Here is an 18,639-nt window from a genome sequence, read left to right as displayed (position 1 = left end):
ACATTGGGAATAATGTATTTTGCACTGTGGTTTTATAGCCTTCGTGCAGCTTAGTAATATCCTCAGCCATAAGAAATCGGTATGTTATACCGGCAGATAAGAGGACGGCTATCAGTATACCGGTAGCGAGTCCCCTCGCGCGCTCGCCATAGGTTATATTCCCACTTGATTGGTGGCGTGGATTCCCCAATCGAGTGGGTCAGGGGTTACGTCCAGCGGTATTTCGCAGGCTGTTGGGATTCCAGCCTCAGTATCGGTATTGTAACTGCATCCCCTTCTACTAGTTAAGTATTTGTCCAGCATATGTGTCAGACTAGGGTCACACCTATAGTACCATGCAGGAAAAATGCACCAAATCACTTGCATTCTCACAAGTTTTCAATACTGCAAGCAGTGCTTTGGTTTGGTGAAAGAAATAAACCACGCACTAATGCTTTAGAACAGAACTCTATAGCTTTATTTAATATGGATTAGTGTGAATTACACCATTAAAATGATTGGTTTTAATTTTGTTTCATGTATCAATTAATACGTGCACAGTTGGCTGAATCAACAGGCCTAATTCAGAGATGTACATTAATACTGCTGCAGCTGCGAATAGATTTCAATAGGGTGAACCGCTATATAGGGGGTATCCAATTAACCACGGGTAATTACCGCAGATAATTGTCCCACCGGAGGCTATTCAATTAGCCCCGTAAAGCCGCAGTTCGCGCTGGCTTATCAGTGATTGTTTCACCTGCCTCAAGCAGGCGAAATCAAATCCCCGGAAACAGTCCTGTTTTCATCCAAAAACGGGGCTGTTTCTCACGAAAACACACAGGTTTTTTTTTTTTTTTTTTTTAAACAGGCGACCAAATTGGATAGCCTGTAAAAAAAAATACGGTGAAACATTGGGAAAAATCGCGATAAATTGACTTTTTTGCACCAGATTTATTCACACCTGTTTGGATACCCCCCTTAGTATCCTATTATGGGAACCACAAGGTTGACCTGCAGTTACCTTGTGGTTCTCACTATAGGATATAATGTAGCTATTCTCACCATTGAAGTCTATGCAGTCACGTGAAGGCCATCATTCGCAAGAGTCATCCTATGTGTTAACACATAGGGCTTTCCTAGTTCATTGGTTCCAGTATTCGGTTTGTTTAATCCCTTGGATGCCTACATAGAATGTAGAGGACCTAAACTACACAAGGAATAGGAGAGTATGGAATTTTTTTTTTTTTATAGGTTACGTGGATGCTACTGGGAGCGTAGGGTAGTATGCAATGGGGTTTATTAAAGCTGTACTGTTACTGTATGTCGTCATTATTTTAATATTTTATTTTTTACAGGAGGACTATAGGTACCAGCAGGACCTTCAATGCCCCGCATGCTGGTACTTGTGGTTGTATAAGGACCGGCAGGAGGGGAAGGCTTGCTGGGACCTGTAGTGCCCCTCCTCCCATAATCCTCGTATTTTTATAACCAAGACCGGCTCAAAGAGGACCAGCTCAAACCCTGCATGTTTTTTTTTTTTTTTTACTATTTCAAAACTTTTACACACAGAAGCATGCACAGATCTCACTGATCTGTGCATGCTTCTGTATAACACGCCCCTTGTAATGAAACTCACAAATTTGCAGGCTATTACATTTGCAAACTCGCACCTTTTAATGGCCCTCATTCCGAGTTGTTCGCTCGCTAGCTGCTTTTAGCAGCATTGCACACACTAGGCCGCCACCCACTGGGAGTGTATCTTAGCTTAGCAGAATAGCGAACGAAAGAGTAGCAGAACTGCTACTAAATATTTTCTTGCAGTTTCTGAGTAGCTCCAGACCTACTCCTAGATTGCGATCAGCTCGGTCCGTTTAGTTCCTGGTTTGACGTCACAAACACGCCCTGCGTTCGGCCAGCCACTACCCCGTTTCTCCAGACACTCCCGCGTTTTTACCTGACACACCTGCGTTTTTTAGCACACTCCCGGAAAACGCTCTGTTACCACCCAGAAACGCCCCTTTCCTGTCAATCACTCACCGATCAGCAGTGCGACTGAAAAGCGCCGCACGAACAACAAGTTTTTAGTTAAATAACTAAGCGCATGCGCCCTGCGTGCCATGCGCATTTAGCAACAAATCGCAGCATAGCGAAAATCGGCAACGAGCGAACAACTCGGAATGACCACCAATGTGCAAGAAGCTGCAAGTTTGTCCCGCAAAAAAAACTCAGACCCTATTAAATTTCCCCCATGATTTCTTTCTGCTTTTCACAGATAAAGGCTGTAATGTGTATTTCACTGGTGCTACATGCTCAGTGATCGCAAAAACGCGCCATGGCGCATTTTTTACCCGAATATAAAGACCTGGGACTCCAGTTTCTAAAGTGGGTGGATCCCCGGGGACGCGCTCCTCAGTAGCCAATCCGTAGTGGCCATTTGCATGATTGATTGCTGGCCCGGCTGCATGGTATAAACAGAGGTGGTGGAGTCTTTCCCCTCCTCTTTGGCGCCTCTCCGGGACCACACAAAATGGATCCGTGCAAGGTGCTGTCGCGGTGGGTGAGTGAAGCAGGTGGCTGGGCTCAGTTGCTCAATGCTGTCAGGGAGGTTGCCACAGCGTCCTGGGGGGTGCTGACGATGGCAAAGTGCAGGAGCCGTGACCAAGCAGGTAAACAAGCTGGGCTTGCTGAGGGGCTTCCCGTGGTGCCGCACTCTGAGGGGAGGGGGGCTGGCTATGCTGTGGTGGCTTGTGTTTTTACTGTTATGACCGTTGCGGGCTTCCCGCGGGGAGCGGATATGGTGGGTGGATCGGCTGTGAACGCCTCTGGGGGCTCCCCGTGGGGTCCGGGCATGGCACAACTCCCTGGCAAAGTGTACGGCTAACTGCCGGGGAGTGTGTGTGTGTGACAGTCGGGTCGCGGCGTGCTACAGGGGGTGATTAGATGCCAGTATAGCCTGGTCCGGGGGCTATCTTCTGTGAGTCCCATGCAATCTGGGTCCTAGAGCTCTGTAAAAATAAGTAAGCAGTCTGTGGGTCCTCGGTAACTATAATGCTGCCTATGCCTGTCCAAATGTGGTGGGACTACAAGTCTCAGCATATCTTGTCAACTGGATGTGCTTGGACTTGTAGTGCCATCACAGTTGGAGAGGCCTTGCCAAGCACGATATTGCTAATTATGTATAGGTGTTTTGTGGAGGGTTTCAGCTTTTCAATGCTTTTATTACATGTCACGTTGTTTAGGCTAGCATTACCTAGCTAGCAGCAGGATTATTTGTGTTTCAAAATGACAACTGATCATGTCCTCTTTTTTATATGGTAAGGAAAGGTTTTAATTTTATGCATAATATACTACCGAGGTCACCAACTAATGACAGCCTCGGATATACGTTCACATCATTAAATGTTAATTGTGACGTATTCCACTGCACATTTCCCATTATTGTCCTTGTGCAATGTGTATAATGTGCTCTGCCTGGCGCAAAGTCTATAACATGCTCTACCTGGTGCAATGTGTATAATGTGCTCTGCCTGGTGCAATGTGTATAACGTGCTCTACCTGGTGCAATATGTAGAACGTGCTCTACCTGCTGCAATGTGTATAACGTGTTATACCTGGTGCAATGTGTATAACGTGCTCTACATGGTGCAATGTGTATACTGTGCTCTGCCCGGCGCAAAGTGTATAATGTCTTCTACCTGGCGCAAAGTGTAGAACGTGCTCTCTGGCGCAATATGTATAACAAGCTCTACCTGGCGCAGTGTGTATAGGAGGTTCTACCAGGTGCAATGTGTATAAGCGGCACTACTGTGTGGTATAATGTGAATTGGCACGAATATGTTGCCACGCCCCTTCCCCACGAAGCCATGGCCCCATGCTTTGGATTATGGGAGGGGAGCACAAATTCACTTTCTGCCAAAGGGCACCAAAATGTCTAGTTACAGCTCTGGTGCAGAGTGTCAGCATTGTCACCCCCTCTCCCCCTTGCAACACTTTTGTAGTGTCCAAATCATTAATAAGATTAATAAGAACCTTCATTCCAATGGTACCCAGAAAAGGACAGGTAGGACCCCAATTTTTTAGAAGTGAGGGGCCCTGGGACCCACTTTTCTGGGGGCTCAGCGCGATCACTGATGCTAATCATGTTAAAAAGTAGCAGTAACACGTCATTGAGGAATAATTATTCTTAGGTTTACAGCTACCACTAGCTTTGTCTGTCGTAATATTACAGATGCCACAATGGTGTTCCTATATAATGATGGCCTGCGTTGGTGAGACTTTCTGGATATTGTGAATGTGTAGAAATTTGTAAACTAACCTCATTGCCACATTACTTCCATCAATGACAATCGGTCGGAGGTTGTCTGTGTTGTCAACTACTTCATCTTCTAGAGACAGGTCTGGACTTGCAATCTCTTTGGTGCAGGAGCCCCTTGGTACAAGACTGCTACTGATGCTGCCTCCACTGCCTTGTGCTTCTGACTCTCCTTTATTCCCTAATCTGACCAGCTCAGCAAGGATATCATTAATAAGAGCATCGGCTCCCAGCTTGATGAGGACAGCTTGGATTTGTTCCCCACTATAACCCAACTTTAGGGCAAAGTCCATCTTGGCTTGGTATTCCTTGTCTACATTGGTTTTAACTTCTTCCAGCTTCATTTGGTTGTCAATAGGAACTTGAATGCTGCTCTGAGAGAAGCTAGGACGGTCCAAGCAAGGGGATCTACAAAGCTGTCTGTGTGGTTTGCTTGAAATATCTATACCTTGGAAGAGAGTGTTGCCATAGTTTCCTATTCCAGTCCTCCCTCCCTGCTGTTCTGCTTCGCTCTCCGAGCTGGTCCATTCATCAGATTCACCACTGCAGTCTGCCATGTCTTGCGAGTATTCCATCTCATTTGTAGCCGCCCTCTCTTCTCTGGACGGCTTCTTCTTTTCCATTTCCCGTTTTCTGACCATGGACCAGGCAGTCATCACGTTTAGCGGACGACCAGAAATCTCCAAGTTTCCCTCTTTCACCTTCAACGCTATTAGTTATGTATATTTAATATCATTTCAGAGGTTGTGCAAGGTCTTCCTCAGCTCTGCCAAGTGGGTTTCTTGTACGGTATATTCTGAGGCACAGAGAGAATGAATATATTCCTGCACAACAGGAAAACAGGTTTGACGTTAATGATATTGAATATGAATTAACCTCATAATTACAGTAAATTAAGTAATAGAACAAAAGTTAACATTTGACTTTGCAAACCCAAGAGCACTGTCGAACCATAGGCCTGTACAGGAATCCTGTATTCTATGAGGGAACAATTTCATGCTCATTACCTATAAAATAAATTTTATAAGCAGTCCCTTTATGTAATGAGTAGCAGCGTTAAGAAATCTCGGTTTATATGATGTAAAAATTAAACCCATCACAAGGATCAGTACACAAACATATTAGTGTCTTAATATATTGATATTGCTTAATCAACAGAAAAACAGCACTATGAAGTAAAGCCGATTAGACAAGCTGACTAGACATTAAATTATTGTTGTGTACTGACTCCTAAATAAAGGGAACACCACAAGCCAAGCCCGAAATGGACAACCTACCGTTCTCAAGATAAATGACTGGCAGGGCATGCTAGAACTCTGGAAAGCTACAGATTGACACATATGTCCGCACCTCATAAGTGGGTACATAAAGATTAAGCAGCTTCCGTGTAGCATGCTATATAGGCCATGCGCTCCAGCTTGGAGCAGTTCAGGGTGCTCTACACAGTGACAGCAAAACGTAAACAGTCAAACCTTCATAGGGCCAGTCACATCTAATACCTGTGTTGCTCTTTTGAATTACTGGTTTAAAAGCACATGACTTGCACATGGAACTTTATAGAAAAATATTTCCGGTGGAAAAAACAACACATATAAAAGTATATTGACATAATCAGACAAGATGTATGGTTACTTAAACCTCTGGATGACTAAATACACACTCAAGCTTTTCTGAAACTCACTACTATCATTAAGCACGTCATCTAAACAAAAACAATGACGTCTGTTTTTAAAGAACATTTCATTTTTATCAGCATCAATCATATTACTGAAATCCTTGACATTTTGTGCCACGATATCTCTTACAGAGACATTAATGGAACAAAGCTTTGGCTGCTGATTTGGTCATTAACCACTTAGCAATAACATCCGGCAATCCATTACCCTTAACCGAAGAATCTCCCTCTACACAATTACAGGACTCTTCAAAACATCAATCACAATAATGAAGTGGGGTAGAGTGTTTGAAGAAACATGACAGAAGACATAAGACCAGGACACCTCACCTATAAACTGGATGTTCCGTGACAGACTCGGTCTACACGAGACACATGCACATTTGTACCAATATAGGCGTGTCCGTTCTCAGCAGAAATAATGAAAACCATTTATTAAACATTGAAGACTACACATTTGGTAGCTACATCACATAAAGTGTAGGTTATGCAAGGGAATAACATTATTCTCAAGCCATGCTCGTTAGACAAGCCTTAAGGGACTATTTATATAGGCAAAACTGTGGCAAATACTCTAAAACCTGTTGTTTTTGGAGGACTGATGCATTTACAAGCAATTAACACTGGCAAATAAAATCCAGCTATATGTAGTGTGGCCTCTAGCCTCCCCCCTCCCCTATACTTAGGGTATACTATTTTTATGTCTTGCTTGACTGGAAGTATTGCTGGAAAGCTCTTACAAGTGTCAGATTCAACTTACACATCACTGAAGAACCCAAACCTAATCTTTGCTGAATAGAACTATTAGCACTCTAAGGGGTAAATGTAATAGTACTCGAGTCGGGACTTTTTAAAGCACCATTCATTTACATGGCAGAACCAATCTGGTTCTGCCTTTTAAATGATTGCCGCTTTAAAAATACGGGCATCTTCAGCAATTCGGACCCTATTACATTTACCCCCCAAACTTTTTTTTTTTGCTCTTTATAATATCCCTGCAATCCATCTCATTTTGTCCATCTGTGAGCATATATATTGAGGTTAGAAGTTACCAATGAATTATGCGGCCAAAATAAAGCTAAACACTGAAGCACAAGCACTTTTATACATGGTATGTCTAAAGAGACAGCCATCATACTACTTACAGCAAGGACAAACCCGCTCAAAGACTAAATAGTTGCAATAGTGTTCACTATAAATGAGATTTTGAACCAATGATTACTAGCTTGTAATAGCTTGCTTGCTAATACAAAGGTTCAGTAATAGCAAAATAACTGTCTACAGGATATCAACATGATATAAATATAATCTGTTATAAGATACAGAAGGTTCTTATCTATAACAACATTTGTTTCCTCAAACAGAAAATATCAGAAAACTCAACTGAAAAACAGTAGGGTAAAATGAAAACACAAAAGCATGGGGACTTTTTAAAGATCACATTAATTTTTCATCTCACAGGAGTCAGATGAAGTCACACCTTAGTTTCTTCCGGGAGTTCCCATGAGGAAATAAAGTTGCAGTGAAATTTTTGTCCAATTAATTTTACTTTCATATTTAGGTATGGTGTGTGTGTGTGTGTGTGTGTGTGTGTGTGTGTGTGTGTGTGTGTGTGTGTGTGTGTGTGTGTGTGACGGGGGGTCTGGGTATGCGTTACCGCAGCTGGGGATCCTGGCGGTCAGCATACCAACTGCGGGATCCTTGCAACGGAATGCCGGCGGGGCGAGCGCAACAAGCTCCTTGCGGGCTCAGCAGCGAGCTGCGCTCGCCACAAGTTCTGTTCCCACTCTATGGGTGTTGTGGACACCCACGAGTGGGAATAGTCCCTGCTAGTCGGCATGCCGACTGTTGGGATTTAGAGGGGGGCGGCGGTAATGTAACAGGTGCTATCCTGATCGCCGGTCACATAACTACATCCCATGGAGAGTGTATAAAGTGGAAATATCAAGATGATGGTATTAAATGTAGAAGGAGTGGCTGGTAAAGGGAAAAACTAATCAAGTGGATTCAAACAAAAAAGGAAAAATGTGGATAAACAATGTGTACTGGAGAATATACTATACTCTATGAAAACCTAAGGTGGAAAAAAAAAAGAGGAAGTATTTAAAGAAGAGAGACTTTCACATACACAAGACTACATTTACTGAGCAGCGTTTTTCAAAGCGACTGCATATTTGGCACTTTGTCTTTAAGGTCAAAATATTAAATACAAAACCGGCCAAGTTTTGCATTTAATATTACTGCCTCTTTAAATCCAGTGTTAAAACCTCCAAAGACGCGACAGCTTTGAAAAGCGCCACTTAGTAAATTTAGCCCAAGTCTGAGAAGAGACAGAGAGATAAATAAGTATGAAATACAGGGGGAACAAAAAGAGCGAGAGTGAGAATAAAAAAAAAAAAAAAGTGAAGGTGAAGGTGAAAGAGGACAGAGCAGCTGCACAGAAGGTCATGGTGTAGACAAATTATCTTTGTGTTTAAAGATCTTTAAATGCATGTCTTGCTTTACCCATTATCGAGGCAAAGAAGGAACAATTACCAGTGGGACATGATATAAAAGCATTTGATAAAGAGGGAGAGTAGTAGCTCACCTCTGCGAGAAATCACACTCTCCCCTTTTTTCAGCATCTGTGGCCAGCGCTTGCAGTGAATCTGCACATGCGCCAATCTAAAGTTCCTAGTTGTACTCGTGACAGACACAGAAAAAAATAACTTTTTTTTATTTAACTTTTGTGTAATGCATGGGAGTTTCATGAAAGAAACTAGCTTTTGCAAATTTGCACCTAATTGGATTGATCTCAGTAAATCAGATTTCTGCTTGCACCTTCAGGAGGATGTGAGCAGAAATTGCTAGTCGCAGGTCTACCGCATGACAAACTGTATCGCTCCAGGTACTTCACGATGCATCCTCAGCTTTGGCCATCTGTTCTCACCCCCCCCCCCCCCCATTTTCCAGCCTCTCTTATACCCCTTTTACATCGCCAGCTTTGAACACGGTTTATTGCACATGAGCGTGCATAACCTGTGTTGCGGTGCCGTATAAAAGGTCCCAGTTGGAGTAATCCGGGTCGAGTGATCCGGTATTCACACTCTGGTAACTTACATGGTGGGACACGGGTTGAACCCAGCTCGCTGTACTGTGTAAACGGGAAGCCGGGTCAATGCGACCCATTTCCTGTTCACTCTGTGTGGACAACCGGCACTTGGAGATAATGTGATCTCTAAGAACCGCCCATGTCGCGTCACTAGTGACGTCACCAACCCGGCAATATGCTGGGTTGGAAACAGTGGTAGCGAGGTGCCTGAGGCAGGTCGCAGCTGGGAAGTACCCGTGTCAGGCTCCCGGGTGGGATCCGCCTCATTCGGTCTAAAAGGGGTATTACTTTCACTAACCTTATCTCTCCCCAACACTCCATCCCCATCCAGCTCACTTTACCTTCTTCCTTTTCCTACTTAACCCAATATATGACAGAATGTACAGCACTACATGTAATACCCGTATGTGGTACAGATCCCTCCAACATATATGCACTTTACTAAGCTTAGTCATGCTATGTCAATATTTATATCCAGCAATTATTACATTGACTTTACTAGACACTCCTAATATCTCACAGCCCCCATACATCAGCGGACGCGATTTCCCCAACCCGCCAAAAGGATCCGTTGATTGGCGGCCAGCGATGAACAGTGATCTGCCTGGAAAACCGGGGAAATTAAATATGTGAAAAAGGTTTTTTGATTATTAAAAATGTTTAATATCTATTTACGATTCCCTGACCCGGCTGTCGGGGTATCAGGATATTGCAGCAGTCTCAAATGTTTGTATGGGTTTTTTTTTTAAATATATATATATATATATATATATATATATATATATATATATATTTTTTTTTTTTTTTTTTTATTTCAACTCTTCCAATTTTGCATGTGTAATGGTTTTATAATGTACTGTAATAAGAACTTGCTGCCTTATCTTACGCATGTGGCTAATGCTGGTACACACCACAACGTCTCGCAAACGAGCACTGTCGTTAAAGATTTCCCTTGAACTCCCTGGCAGCTCTCTGGCAGTCCTTGACAAATGATGTAGTGCAAGACACAAAAGATAGATCTTAAAGAACTTGCAGAAGATCTAGGAGTGGTCACATCCAGGAGCTTGCTGTCAGTAACGATAGCTTCAGTCCTTCCCTGCAGCAGGGAAGATCTAAAGCTACGACAAACCACCCGCAGGACTGTGCATTGGATTGTTAGTGAAAGATAGACGATTTGCACTTATACTAATGATATAGCAATCGGATGTGTGGAAAATGTGCAATCGTCCCTAGAATCGTCCTGGTGTGTACCTAGCATTAGATAGTCCTATATGCAGTTTGCCACTCAGCATTAAGCCAGTCATATGGCTCGAAAAGCATGCTAGGTCTGTACAAACAGGTGCCCAATTACACATGCCTTCTCCAAGGAGAAAAAGTGGTTTTCTACTTCGCAGCTAATACTGTAAAGCCAGGTACACACTATACACTTTTTGGTTCAATTTGCCAATAATCAGGTATTATTGAGTCGTATGACGGTATGGTCGTTTTGTCATTCTGGTGATAAAACAGCTCAAAATGCTCTACTCAGATTACTGAATCAGTCACTTGCCAAAAGATCCCGATACCATACCGTGAGCACTCTCTATAATCTGATCATATTTCCTACAAGTTTTCCTGATCCCCTCATTCTCCTTGTGGGCGGACATACGCAAATTATCGATCCATGAGACAGAAAATCGTAATTGTAGAGTGTGTGTAGAACAGATATTGGGACCTTCCACTTGCAGAAAATTCATGATGAATGTCTGTTCAAAAAGCTTTAAGGCCCATACACAGTGGGCGATTCTGAGCTCAAAGTAGCTCACTTTTGGCATTTTGAGCTACTTTGAGCTTAAACTCGTCCAGTGTGTATGGGTGGGCGATGAGCGCTGATGCGCACTCCCGCATCATCGCTGCCCACTGCCGTCCATTGGGCTGTTTAAACACCCTCCTACTGTGGAAAGTCCCCCTCCCCCCGCGCCTCCCGTGACCATCGCTGGGAACAGTGTGTATGTACCTTTAGACTTGCATCACTTGAAAATTTTGCTATATAAACTATTAGAGAGCTAATGGCCAATGTATACTTTTCGGAACTGATTATGTGCCCAATATCACATGAATAAGTGCAATGTAAGAAATATATAAGAACAGTATTCCAGTCCTTACGTGCAAGTCCAATTCCAAGTACCGAAAATAACCCACCGCTCTGGGACGCCCAGCTCCTTGTTATCAAACACTTACTCCTTAAGCCAGTGATTTTCAACCTTTTTTTACTCGCGGCACACCAAACAATATTTTAAAATTCCCCACAGAAAAAAACAAAACACACACATTGGCCCTCACAGCAAAAAAATAAATACATCCACACATACATTGGCCTACACAGAAAAAACACTTTGCTCCCCACATAAATCATGTTGCTCCCTACATAAATCCTATTGCTCCACACATAAATCAATCACATTTCTCCCCACATAAATCATATTGCTCCCCACATGAATTATTCACATTGTTCCCCCCATAAATCCTTATTCTCCCCACATAAATTATATTGAAATCCTATTGTTCCCCACAGGAGAAATAAAATAACAAATATTATTATCAGCTGTCCTCCTCCCTGTCCCTCAGCGGCGGGGGTTGTTCATAGAGTTCTGCGAATACTGAGCAGCGGGTGATCGGGCAGGAGTGGATGTGGGTGGGCAAGGAAAGCGGTGTGTGCAGGCGGGAACTGGAAGATGTGTATGCAGGCAGGTGGGCTGGCTGGGTGGTGAGATGCGGCGGCCATGACCTATGATATAACATTGTTTTCAAGGCATAGGTCACAGCTGGAGCACGACTGATCCTCTAAGAAGAGCCTGGGCCAACAGTTCACTCTGAAGGTGCAGGAAGCTGCTCTGGCTCCGCGGCACACTGTTTGAAAAAGCTTGCCTTAAGCTCTGTAACAAAAGATAATACAAGAGCGCCTCCTAGTGCAAATAACGCAGTACAGTCACCGCAAGTGTGAAATAAAGGGTATAAGTGAACCTGTACCATGTGATCAATCAAAAACAGCTTCTCATATTCTTTTCCTGAGAGTCCTCACAGAATGGCTGACATCAACGGGACTTTTTCTCATATATTTAATGGAAATCCAGAATAGACAAAAACATAAAAACAGCATACATTGGGCGGGATTCAAATCTTCTATTGCCTGCGATCTCCCATCTAAAGTGACGGGAGATTGCGGGGCGATATTCTAATGACCCCCGTTTTCGCTCTGATCGCGCCCATAAGAGACGGGTTTAGCCGCGTAAAGCAGCTAAACCCGACTAAATACATGGGCGCGATCGTGAAAAGTCCCGTTTGGGCGTCCAAACGGGTCACTTTTCACGCATTTTGAGCTGAAATGCTGATATCGCACCCATCGGCTGTAACATTTGAATACTGATGGCAGGCGCGATGGGGGTGGGAGGGGAGCTTCAAGATTTGAATCTCCCCCATAGTGTGGGTTGCTGCTCCGTTCGTTGAATATTGCCTCCACCTGAGGGGGTAAGCAGAAAGGTGCAGTGCAAAAAAGGAATGGGCACCCCGGTCCGGTAAAACAGTTGACTATTAGCCCGTCTAAACTGACGGGTGAACAGTCGTACTAAAACAACTGAATTGCCCTCTCTGTATGCTATAACTTTGTGTATTTCATAATTACACCTTTGTACAATACTTTTGTTTACATTATATTTAAATTAGATTCCATGTTTCTATCATAACTCTTTTAAACTTTTTCATAATAAAAGCCACAGAGGTAGTCTGTCTACAATACGAGGTTAGCTATCTAACTATAGATAAAAACTATTGCATTAAATAACTACACAAGCTATCCCATCACAGATTCCTGCTGACATCACCAACCAATGGCTAGGTCTTGTGAAACTCATAATTGCTACTTTGCGATGTGGGATAATCATAAAGACATGTTTTGCTGCTGCTATTCTCTAATAGGGCTAAGGGTGACATTACTCATTGTAATGTTCGTCAAGACATCTCACAAGATGGCTTACATCTGCTTCAACATTTTCAATTAAATAACTGTGGAAATTTAAATAACAGTAGGTCCCTGGGTCTAAACAACCCCTATTGTGTTACTTTGGGGGGAAAAATTAAATAAATAAAAATCTCATAGTAAATGCTTCAGTCAATCAATCTGCTGAATGAGAAGATCTAGGACGAGGTTTGTAGCACAACCTATACCAAGCTTAAGTATCTGGAGGCAATGGTCATCAGCAGGCCTAGCATGGGCAGAACATCCCCAGGTCCCCAAGTAGAAGTGAAATTTGTGCTTTTGCTATTATTTCACTTCTTTACTTATCGCAGGGACTAGGTTCACTACTCTCTGCAAAAGAGAGATCTATTGGATGCTCCAATTTAATTATTTACACCCAACGGGTTTAAACAAAACAACTGAATTAAATGCGGTAATTTGAGATCATTCTCTGTTATAAATGTCCCTACTTTTGGGCTTTTCTCCCATTGGAAGTTTATTGACTGCAGCCTCTTTAGACCAAACAGCTAGGATATATTATTGTGAAGACTCTGATGTATATTTTGTATGCCATCTATTATTGTACACGCTAGACTGTTATTTTTATGAGTTTATCTTATAAATATATATCTATGGAATGAATATCCAGCTGTGTAATTGAATGTGTGTGTGGATAAGGAGATTTATGATAGACATAGTTAAATCTCTTTCTGCGAGGTACACTGGGTTCCACAGGGAATACATTGGGGTGTAGAGTTGGATTTTGATCCAGAGGCACCAACAGGCTAAAGCTATGACTGTTCCCAGGATGCATTGTATGGCCTCCTCTATAACCCCGCCTCCGGACACTGGAGCTCAGTTTCGTCAACCAGTCCAATGAAGTAGCATGTAAAAGAGAAGGCAGATGTTAGTCACGCAGAACCACATTCTCACGACAGGAGGAGGGACCAGCGGCTAATGCCATACAAACCCAAAGAAGCTAAGTGCGTCAGGGTGGGCGCCCTGTGGAACCCAGTGTACCTCGCAGAAAGAGATTTAACAACGGTAAGTTCTTACCATAAATCTCGTTTTCTGCTGCGGGGTACACTGGGCTTCACAAGGATTAACATCGGGATGTCCTAAAGCAGTTCCTTATAGGAGGGGACGCACTGTAGCGGGCACAAGAACCCAGAGTCCAAAGGAAGCATCCTGGGAGGCAGAAGTATCAAAGGCATAGAACCTTAGAAACATGTTCCACGAGGACAACGTAGACGCCTTGCACAATTGTTCAAGGGTCGCACCACTGCGGGCCGCCCAAGAAGGTCCACCAGACCGAGTAGAATGGGCTTTGATAGCAGCAGGAGCTGGAAGACCAGCCTGTGCATATGCTTGTGCAATCACCATTCTAATCCATCTAGCCAAGGTATGCTTATTCGCAGGCCAGCCACGTTTGTGAAAACCAAAAAGTACAAAAAAAAGGTATCGGACCTCCTGAGAGAGGCAGTCCTCTCCACGTAAATACGGAGGGCCCGTACCACATCCAAAGACCGCTCTTTGGAGGACAAACCAGAAGAGATAAAAGCCAGAACCACAATCTTTTGGTTAAGATGGAAAGATGACAGCACCTTAGGTAGATAACCAGGTGGAGTTCTAAGAACCGCCCGGTCACGGTGAAAAATCAGAAAGGGTGGACGACAGGACAAAGCGCCCAAGTAAGACACCCACCTAGCAGAAGCAATAGCCAGCAGAAACACTACCATAAGAGTAAGATATTTAAGGTATACAGACTCAAGAGGTTCAAATGGAAACTCTTGTAGGGCTTTCTAGACAATAGACAGATCCCATGGAACCACAGGAGGGACATAGGGAGGCTGAATCCATAAAACGCCTTGAGTGAAAGTATGAACGTCAGGAATAGACGCAATCTTCCTCTGAAACCATACCGACAAGGCAGAAATATGAACCTTGAGGGAGGCCAGACGAAGGCCTAAGTCTAGGCCTTGTTGCAGAAAAGACAAAAGTCTGGAAGTTCTGAAATTGTATGCATCGTAATTCTTAGCAGCACACCAGGTGAAGTAAGAATTCCAGACCCTGTAATAAATCCGTGCAGAAGCCGGTTTGTGGGCCTTTAGCATAGTTTGGATAACCGCCTCAGAGAATTCTTTGTCCCTCAGGAGTGAAGCTTCAAGAGCCACGCCATCAAAGCCAGTCTGGCCAGGTCCGGGTAGACACAAGGGCTCTGAATGAGGAGGTCTGGGCATTGAGGAAGTAGAAGAGTATGCTCGATTGATAGACCCTGCGGGTCTGAGAACCAATGCCGTCTGGGCCACGCTGGAGCGACTAGAAGTAGTATTCCTTCTTCTTGCTTGAACTTCCGTAGTACCCTGGGCAGGAGTGACACTGGAGGGAACACTTATGGCAGCCGAAAGTTCCATGGAATTGCCAGTGCGTCCACGAACGCTGCTTGATCCGAAGACCGGAACCTTGTGATTGTGTCGAGACGCTATCAGGTCTACATCTGGTAGGCCACACTTGTCCACTAGGAGTTGAGGTCCTGATGAAGACTCCACTCACCGGCGTGCATGTCCTGACCACTGAGGAATTCTGCTTCCCAGTTGAGGACTCCGGGAATGAACACTGCCGATATTGCTAGCAGATGGCGTCACGCCCAACGAAGGATTTTTGACACTTCCATCATTGCAATGCAGCTTCGAGTGGCGCCTTGATGATTTATGTATTCCACCATGGTACCATTGTCTGATTGACACAGAACATGCCTGTTCTGTGTCAGAGGCAGGGCAATAGTCAAAGCGTTGAACACTGCCCGCAATTCCAGAATGTTTATTGGGAGGAGAGATTCCTCCTTGGTCCACCGACCCTGGTGAGAGTGTTGCTCTAGCACCACGCCCCATCCCCTCAGACTGGAGTCCGTAGTCAGTAGAACCCAGTTGCTCAACTGTTGGTCCTGTAGCCACCAGCTCAGTGACAGACGAACGTCCGGAGTCAAGGAGATAATTTGAGACCTGATCCGATGAGGCAGGCCGTCCCTCTTGGAAAGGATTAACCCATGTAGAGGGCGGGAATGAAATTGAGCGTACTCTACCATGTCGAAAGCCGACACCATGAGGCCTAGTACTTGCATTGCCTATTGCATCGACACTCTTGGGCGAGAAAATAAGATTTTACTCACCGGTAAATCTATTTCTCGTAGTCCGTAGTGGATGCTGGGGACTCCGTAAGGACCATGGGGAATAGACAGGCTCTGCAGGAGACAGGGCACTCTAAGAAATAATTAGGACTACTGGTGTGCACCGGCTCCTCCCTCTATGTCCCTCCTCCAGACCTCAGTTAAGGAAACTGTGCCCGGAAGAGCTGACAGTACAAGGAAAGGATTTTGGAATCCAGGGTAAGACTCATACCAGCCACACCAATCACACCGTATAACTCGTGATAAACTTACCCAGTTAATAGTATGAACAACAACAGAGCATCAGACAACCTGATGCAAACATAACATAACCCTTATATAAGCAATAACTATATACCAGTATTGCAGAAGAAGTCCGCACTTGGGACGGGCGCCCAGCATCCACTACGGACTACGAGAAATAGATTTACCGGTGAGTAAAATATTATTTTCTCTAACGTCCTAGTGGATGCTGGGGACTCCGTAAGGACCATGGGGATTATACCAAAGCTCCCAAACGGGCGGGAGAGTGCGGATGACTCTGCAGCACCGAATGAGCAAACACAAGGTCCTCCTCAGCCAGGGTATCAAACTTAAAGAATTTTGCAAAAGTGTTTGAACCCGACCAAGTAGCTGCTCGGCAAAGCTGTAGTGCCGAGACCCCTCGGGCAGCCGCCCAAGAAGAGCCCACCTTCCTTGTGGAATGGGCTTTTACTGATTTTGGATGCGGCAATCCAGCCGCAGAATGAGCCTGCTGAATCGTGTTACAGATCCAGCGAGCAATAGTTTGCTTTGAAGCAGGAGCACCCAGCTTGTTGGATGCATACAGGATAAACAGCGAGTCAGTTTTCCTGACTCCAGCCGTTCTGGCTACATAAATCTTCAAAGCCCTGACTACATCTAGTAACTTGGAATCCTCCAAGTCACGAGTAGCCGCAGGCACCACAATAGGTTGGTTCAAATGAAAAGATGACACCACCTTCGGCAGAAATTGCGGACGAGTCCGTAATTCTGCCCTGTCCATATGGAAAACCAGATAGGGGCTTTTACATGACAAAGCCGCCAATTCTGACACACGCCTAGCCGAAGCTTAGGCCAATAGCATGACCACTTTCCACGTGAGATATTTTAACTCCACGGACTTAAGTGGCTCAAACCAGTGAGATTTCAGGAAACTCAACACCACGTTAAGATCCCAAGGTGCCACTGGTGGCACAAAAGGGGGCTGAATATGCAGCACTCCCTTTACAAACGTCTGAACTTCAGGAAGAGAAGCCAGTTCCTTTTGAAAGAAAATGGATAGGGCCGAAATCTGGACCTTGATGGACCCTAATTTTAAGCCCATAGTCACTCCCGACTGTAGGAAGTGTAGGAAACGGCCCAGCTGGAATTCCTCTGTAGGGACCTTCCTGGCCTCACACCAAGCAACATATTTTCGCCATATACGGTGATAATGTTTTGCTGTCACGTCCTTCCTAGCCTTTATCAGCGTAGGAATAACTTCATCCGGAATGCCTTTTTCCGCTAGGATCCTGCGTTCAACCGCCATGCCGTCAAACGCAGCCGCGGTAAGTCTTGGAACAGACAGGGCCCCTGTTGCAACAGATCCTGTCTGAGAGGCAGAGGCCATGGGTCCGCTGTGAGCATTTCTTGCAGTTCCGGATACCAATTCCTTCTTGGCCAATCCAAAACAATGAGTATTGTTCTCACTCTTCTTTTTCTTACGATTCTCAGCACCTTGGGTATGAGAGGAAGAGGAGGAAACACATAAACCGACTGGAACACCCACGGTGTCACTAGTGTGTCCACAGCTATCGCCTGAGGGTCTCTTGACCTGGCACAATATCTTTGTAGCTTTTTGTTGAGGCGGGATGCCATCATGTCGACCTGTGGCAGTTCCCATCGATTTGTAATCTGTGTGAAGACTTCTTGATGAAGTCCCCACTCTCCCGGGTGGAGGTCGTGCCTGCTGAGGAAGTCTGCTTCCCAGTTGTCCACTCCCGGAATGAACACTGCTGACAGTGCTTGCACGTGATTCTCCGCCCAGCGAAGAATTCTTGTGGCTTCTGCCATCGCCACCCTGCTTCTTGTGCCGCCCTGGCGGTTTACATGACCCACTGCGGTGATGTTGTCTGACTGAATCAGCACCGGTTGGTTGCGAAGCAGAGGCTCCGCTTGACTCAGGGCGTTGTATATGGCCCTTAGTTCCAGGATATTGATGTGCAGACAAGTCTCCTGACTTGACCACAGCCCCTGGAAGTTTCTTCCCTGAGCGACTGCCCCCCACCCTCGGAGGCTTGCATCCGTGGTCACCAGGACCTAGTCCTGTATGCCGAACCTGCGGCCCTCGAGAAGGTGAGCACTCTGCAGCCACCACAGAAGAGACACCCTGGCCCTGGGGGATAGGGTGATCAGCCGA

At 44.8% G+C, this 18,639-nt stretch overlaps 1 protein-coding gene across 3 annotated transcripts in view; it reads right to left on the bottom strand.

Moving 5' to 3' along the window:
• ZC3H12B (zinc finger CCCH-type containing 12B) overlaps nt 1-18,639 on the bottom strand; it is a 323,692-nt gene that overhangs the window by 34,449 nt on the left and 270,604 nt on the right. For all 3 annotated transcript variants that reach the window (XM_063937219.1, XM_063937221.1, XM_063937220.1), the window contains one exon: nt 4,298-5,118. In XM_063937219.1, the coding sequence (XP_063793289.1) occupies nt 4,298-4,950 (653 nt within the window). In that variant the 5' untranslated portion in view covers nt 4,951-5,118. The remainder of the gene's footprint in view (nt 1-4,297; nt 5,119-18,639) is intronic.

Source organism: Pseudophryne corroboree, chromosome 8 (genome assembly GCF_028390025.1).
Source record: "Pseudophryne corroboree isolate aPseCor3 chromosome 8, aPseCor3.hap2, whole genome shotgun sequence".
Lineage (NCBI taxonomy): Eukaryota > Metazoa > Chordata > Amphibia > Anura > Myobatrachidae > Pseudophryne > Pseudophryne corroboree.
This window is presented reverse-complemented; position numbering and strand designations above follow the sequence as displayed.